Raw genomic sequence first — 6,184 nt, 5'->3', positions numbered from 1 at the left:
GCAAGGAGTTGTGATGACCCCGCGTGTCCAACCCCTACAGAACAAATCACGTGAATTACTCTAAACGAAGGATTTGCACGGATCATCCCACTAACTTGCAGATTCAATGATGATTACCTTAAGGCATTCCACTATAAAATGGGAGCTCCTCTCTCATCAAAGGGATTAGCGCATTTTAATCTTGCAAAAAAGAAAGAACTCTTTCTCTCTCTAGAAAAGACAGTCTTCAATACCTTGTATCATCAGTGTAAAGTCAGTTGTCTAAAGCGACCTGACCCTTATCATTAATAAAAACATCAGTGGACGTAGGATTTGCTTCCTTAGCATCCGAACCACTTTAAAACTCCTTTCTCACTGCATTTACTTTCATCTCTCCAAACCATTCACGTGTGTCTTTTGGGGGCCAACTTGACATTTCACACGTGCGTTTCGTTGGTGTCAAAATCACACATCAACACATCTCTTAATCAAGCTATCATGGATATGCATAATTTTTCCCATTTGATTTCAAAAAATCTGTAGATACAATTACACAAACTCTGTTTTTTCTCTGCAGAACCAATTTATTTAATTTCTTCAGCAATTACAAATATTTTTTCTGCATAATATTTTCATCTATCTGCAATAGTATCTCCTCTTATTTTTGACATCTAATTTATAGGACCATTGAATAAAAATAATAAAAAATATGCTATTTATACTGTAACTCTCCAGCCCCTTTTGGAATTGTGGGGAACATGACAAGAAGATACAACTTTCATTTGGTTGAGCACGGTAACAATTTGTGTAGCTTCAAAAGATTTTTTACTCCTCACTTGGTTGAAGAGTACTGGATCTATAAGTGGATAAATATATTTCAAGCAATAGAGGAAACTGCAGCAAGCCAAACAGGGTCACTGGAACACATCCAAGCAGGGAAATTGGAATATGACCCATTTCCATGGACGAGAAAGAAATAGGTAAACAGTTGCACCCATCAGATGAAATATAAAGAAATGTTGTTAAGGGATGTTATATAACTCACTCAGTCAAACTATGCCGTTATATAGTCCGCTAACTCTGCCGTTATATAACATCCCTTAACTCTGCAATTACATAACACCGTTAACTAAGCCGTTAAGTTAAATCGTTAACTGTGCCGTTACATAACAGTGTTGATTCTGTCGTTACGTAACGTTTGTTAATATACCATTATATAACGACAGTTAACTCTGCAGTATAAATAGCATAATTACGATTGTTAACTACGCTGTTATTGTTGCCGTTAAGATACGTCCGTTTCCTATGCCGTTACGTAACGTCTTTAAACGTTACCTTGTCGTATTTCACTGTACTGAAGTCGCTTCGCTGCCCAACTTCATTTTCCACAATTTTGACTGAAGCTAATTGCTGTAACAACAATGCAAAAGCGATAAAGTACAAGATTGGTCAACATTCCTAATTCTTCGTCATTTGGCAGAGCTTGAGAGGGCTGTGAATTTGACTTGTTTTGCATCAAGTGAGGTAAAGTTTTGTTTGTTTGTATGAGAAAGTTAGGCCTTTGCTGCTGTACATTTGTTTCTGCAAGCTCTCGCTCCTCAAAGCTTCTGCAGCTTCTCTTACCTCCTTTTTCCTCACTTCCGCATAAAGTTTAAGCCAATTCCATAGACTCTTGGTTTCGCTCTCAGTTCTCATCTGATAAACAACGCTTCTATGGGATCTTAAGCTTCACCTCTGCTTTCTGTTTCGTAGACTAAAATCATTTTCTTCTAATATACAGAGTTTTATTTGCTTGGTTAATTTTTATCTCGGTCATAAATTCAGATTGTTTAGTGTTCTTTTATATCTTAAACCTGTGAATCTATCAGACACACAACAACCAGAAACTGCTTTAAATTTAGTGAAATTGCTAACAGAACTTTGTACATATGATAATTCGTCGCTTCTATTGAGAAGCGGTTTCATTGGATTGTTTGAATCAGTGATTGATGTCCATGTTTCCAGTTCAAAAGGGAAAAAGGCAGCTGAACCTCTTAATTAATGTGAATATATTTCAAGAATTAGCAGGCTAACCCTTCCAAAGATGTTTTTATGATTTCTACCCTGGGGAAGCTTTTCATAGGATTAAGAAATGAGTAAGTTAAGAAACCAACCCATGATTTCACCAATCAATATTTTTTATTTCTCAGGTTTTGGCCTAGAGTTCTTGTTGATGTGAGCAGAATAGATTCTTCAACTTCGGTACATGTTACAATATTTCAGTTCCCATTATCATTGCTCCAACCGCTTGGCATCAAACGGCATACCCTGAAGGTCTGACTCGTAAAAGCTATTGGTTATGGTCTAAATTCTAACATGACTCAGCTGTTTGAATGTGTCCCAGGAGAGGTTGCCACAGCCAGAGCAGCAGCAGCCCATTATGGTATTTAGTTAATGCATGTTGAACTGATATGCTTACTTTAGGCCCATACATATTGAGACCCCTCTTCTTTTTCTGGAATTTTTTCAGGTTTTATCTGACTCACCTAGCTGCTTTATAGAGGAGGTTGAACGAGGAATTTAGAAGTTCATGATTAACTACGTAATTTAGCTGCTTCTAAACAGATGTAATAGTTGAAAATTGCAGATCAGTACTTCAAATGAGACAAATGAGAATGTGTTAATAGAATCTAATTTGAAGGACAAGTACTTGTCTCTACATGAGAATTACATCCTTAGTTTAGCGCTTTGAAAATGGTTGATCTATAAGTGGATGAGTAAATTTCAACTAACAGAGGGAACTGAAACAAGGCAAATAATGTCACAGGGATACAACAAAGCAAGGCAATTGGAATGATAACCAATTTTCCAGGGGAAAGAATTATAATGGTTGCACCAAAGGCCACTATCATGCTTGCGATAGAGAAGAACATGGTGACAAGCCCGAACATTAACTTATTTGGCAAGGCCATTAGAAAATCCTCTTCTGAGTAACGTGAAGTAAGGATTCCCAAGAACATCAGCAATGAAGTAGTTGAAGAAAAGAGTGCAAGTGCATCTGAAGCAATGAAGATTATAAACGGTCGTTCTTGTGAAAAATTGGGTATCCCGCTATTGTTGTTGCCACCTGGTACCGTAAAAGCCGCTGCAAAAACTACAGTGATTATGAGTGCAGCTACAAATGTGTATGATTGAGCAGTGTCCTTCATCCATTTTTCACCGTCTTTGACTAAACCCTCGTGTTCTTCGGTAAACACTTCTCTAGGAGTTTTGTTGAGCTTATTTCGCTGTACTCGGAAGGATGGATGGACATAACTTTCTACAGCCTGAAGATAAAAGGTTGGCCCATTAGTAAACAGTAATAAATATGATTCTTGCAGAAAAATCTTGGACATTACACAATAACGGATGCTACATATAGAAGATTTACCTTAAACCATTGTAATTCCCTCTGCATCTGAAATGCTGCACCAGGGACTTCTCTTGAAGGTACTAGCCGCCCAGCTAAATGCAAGATGTTGTCAGTGTTTTTTCTTGAACTGGCGGCTTTCCAATCCCATATAAATAAATTCATATTGTTGACAAGACTAAAAATTTGTTCATGGCGATGTAATATTGCAAAATGAAGTATGCCAAGTCCTTTTTTAGTGAAAGTAAAGGAATAGAAATAGGCCTTCAGGATTTCATGCACAAGCTCATAAATCCCAAATCTTGCAGCTGTAAGAATTGGCTCGCACAGTGTCTTCACGGCTTTTTTATTGCTCCAAATCACTCCCTCATTACACATGATTTTGACTATTTCCAGTGTTTGCATATGCGCTAACTTTGTATCATGTATGTGCTTGACACTTGACGCTGCAATTGAATTCAAGTCAATTTTAAATTAGGATTTCGTTCAACATACTCTTTTTAAGAAATAAATATATAATATACCTTGCATGAGGACTTTCCATAGCATAGTATGTAATTTTTGGCTCAAACCACCTATGATATAAACAAATATCAGTTTTTGAAATCATAAGTTAAAAGGTAATTTATATCTTTGTTGTCTAGAGTATATCTAGGGAATGAATTTAAATGGGAGGTGATCCACGAACCAAAGGCAGTAGAGATTTTTCGACAAATACATCCAAAATGTGTGGATCTTTCTATGTTGTTTGATATTTCCAAGTGGTTCTCCTCGTCTCCATACACACTTTCAGGGCAAGAAATATGTTCTTCCTGCACAAGAATCCCTGCAAAAAAATGCAAAGGCTTTTCAATTGGCAATCTGGATTATAAGAAAATGCAGAGATGTCCGCATTTGATATTTTATCTGGCACTGCACAACTATAGAAACTGAAAAATAGAAAAAATAAAAGTAGCCAGAGAGACTAACAACGATAGATTAAGCGTTGCCAATATCCAAACCGACTCCCACTATGAAATGCCAGAGGATTATTAGCTAGCATTTTCAAAATACTCCTTCTTCCCTTTTTCAGTTCCCGACCTAACTTTGGATATTGCTTCAATAGATCTAAAGCTATACCTGTAAATGAAGCACATCAAAGATCAATAAAGATCAGGGCAATTAAATTAATAAGTGATTCCAAAAAGAGTTGCATAATATTGTGCCCACCGTAGAGACCACAACTAATCAAGTCTTCAATTAGAATAAAACCTCTCTCGTCATACAAGTCAGCTGTTGTCACTTGCAGTAGATATTCAACTACTTCCTTGTGGCCACAGGCTGCTGCTTCATGGATGGGAAGGAAACCGGTGCTGTCAGTTATGTTTGGCAAATCTTCGTTGCAACGCACGAAGGCTTCTACTGCTTTTTTATTGCCAAATGCTGCAGCCCAGAATATAGCTGACTGCCCAAACTCATCTTTCGATTCAGCTAGTGATTGGGGACCCATCTGTGATGCAAGCTTCTCTATAAGCCAAATGGGGGCATCTAACTTTCGAGTAATTATATGAGAAAGAGTCTCCTCCACATAAACTATAATCTTCGCCGTCAACCTCTGGTGATCTAATCTGTTTATGTATTCTTCTACGCCGCTCCAATTATTCTCTTGTAAATCCTTGAAAAATTGCCTGTACTCAACATGATCCTCATTTTCCTCGCCCCTTTCGTTCAACATCAACCCTAAAATATATGCCCGTATGAGAAAGTAAGGTTATTGAAGCAGTACAAAGAGCATCTAAAAAAGAAGTAATATTAATACTATTAGTGTAACAAAGTTACCTTCTGACGAAGCAGATTCATAACTCTCATCATCAGAATCACTTTCATCATTAAAATTTGTCTCCATTTCAGTAGTTTCTCTTTCCATCTTTCTCAGAATCACTAAAAATGAAGGGGAAAACATTTAAGGAAGCTGATGAAATTTCAAAACATCTATCTAAATGGACAAATTAGTAGTCAAAGATTCCCAGTCACACTATTTTCTCATACATCGGACTCATAAATAATTTAAATATAATTAGTTAATTAAAAGACGACTTAGTGATTATAATAAACGATGCAAAAACACAAAGTTGATGCATAATAATGTTGAATGAAGGCATACTCTTAGTTAGGCATTGACTTTGTCTCTTTTGAATAGTCCACCCTTGAATGTAGGGTGATGTGTGCGTATATATATATTAGGTAAACCTGTTAATTGTTTCACATGCTACTGGAATATAAAACTCTTTAAGTATAGCTAATTTCAATGGCTAAACGGATTGATATATTATTTATTTGTATGAGCTACTGGACAAAGTCTTCTCTTTTAAGTCAATAGATAGTTTCTCGCTGGTAGCCATTGTCATATTTCATGGCAATTTCTTATTCACTTCAACACACTAGCCAACGGTTCCCATTCATCCCCTCAATTTAACCAAATTTCAACACCTTGTGGCTTGTGTATTGAACGGACCCGCCCTATCTAATTTTCGGACAGACTGGACCTTCCTGTATTAATGACTGACCCAATTCTCTTCTCGGAGGCTTGAGGCTTTGAATTGAAAGGTCTTTGAGTTGAAAAGTTTGATGATGAGCAGGTCTTAAAACTCTTACCCTGGAGTTATACTTGGCAAACGGGCGGGTGTACCCGCGGGTTAATGGGTACCCGTACCCAACGGGCGGGTACGGGTAATACATATTTTGACCCGTGAAAAATTAACCCGTACCCGGCCCACCCATGACTTTTACGGGTGGACCAGGTACTACCTGCGGGTACCCGTGGACCCGCAAACTCAA

The 6,184-nt window shown here is 37.4% G+C and overlaps 1 protein-coding gene across 2 annotated transcripts; it reads right to left on the bottom strand.

Annotated features, from left to right (window-relative positions):
- Window positions 1-2,642: 2,642 nt before the first annotated feature.
- On the bottom strand, window positions 2,643-5,282 carry LOC116121517 (ankyrin repeat-containing protein ITN1-like). Of its 2 annotated transcripts, XM_031407473.1 has the most exons (8): window positions 5,186-5,282; window positions 4,577-5,086; window positions 4,337-4,486; window positions 4,056-4,193; window positions 3,892-3,942; window positions 3,678-3,813; window positions 3,389-3,464; window positions 2,643-3,284 (listed from the first exon to the last, which is right to left on the bottom strand). In XM_031407473.1, the coding sequence occupies exons 1-8, from the start codon at window positions 5,271-5,273 to the stop codon at window positions 2,694-2,696; spliced, it is 1,740 nt and encodes a 579-aa protein (XP_031263333.1). In that variant the 5' UTR covers window positions 5,274-5,282; the 3' UTR covers window positions 2,643-2,693. The 2 variants fall into 2 exon arrangements, with proteins under 2 accessions (XP_031263333.1, XP_031263332.1); XM_031407472.1 differs by having other exon boundaries at window positions 3,389-3,813.
- Between the last annotated feature and the right edge of the window lie 902 nt (window positions 5,283-6,184).

This window comes from Pistacia vera, unplaced genomic scaffold (assembly GCF_008641045.1).
Source record: "Pistacia vera cultivar Batoury unplaced genomic scaffold, PisVer_v2 Contig99, whole genome shotgun sequence".
NCBI lineage: Eukaryota > Viridiplantae > Streptophyta > Magnoliopsida > Sapindales > Anacardiaceae > Pistacia > Pistacia vera.
This window is presented reverse-complemented; position numbering and strand designations above follow the sequence as displayed.

Excerpts from the sequence above, each read along its gene's own strand:
- LOC116121517 (XM_031407472.1), bottom strand. The coding sequence starts at position 5,273 with ATGGAAAGAGAAACTACTGAAATGGAGACAAATTTTAATGATGAAAGT. Across the intron at positions 5,087-5,185 it reads TGAATCTGCTTCGTCAGAAG|GGTTGATGTTGAACGAAAGG; the intron begins GTAACTTTGTTA and ends CATATATTTTAG. Across the intron at positions 4,194-4,336 it reads GCAACGCTTAATCTATCGTT|GGATTCTTGTGCAGGAAGAA; the intron begins GTTAGTCTCTCT and ends ATTTTTTTGCAG.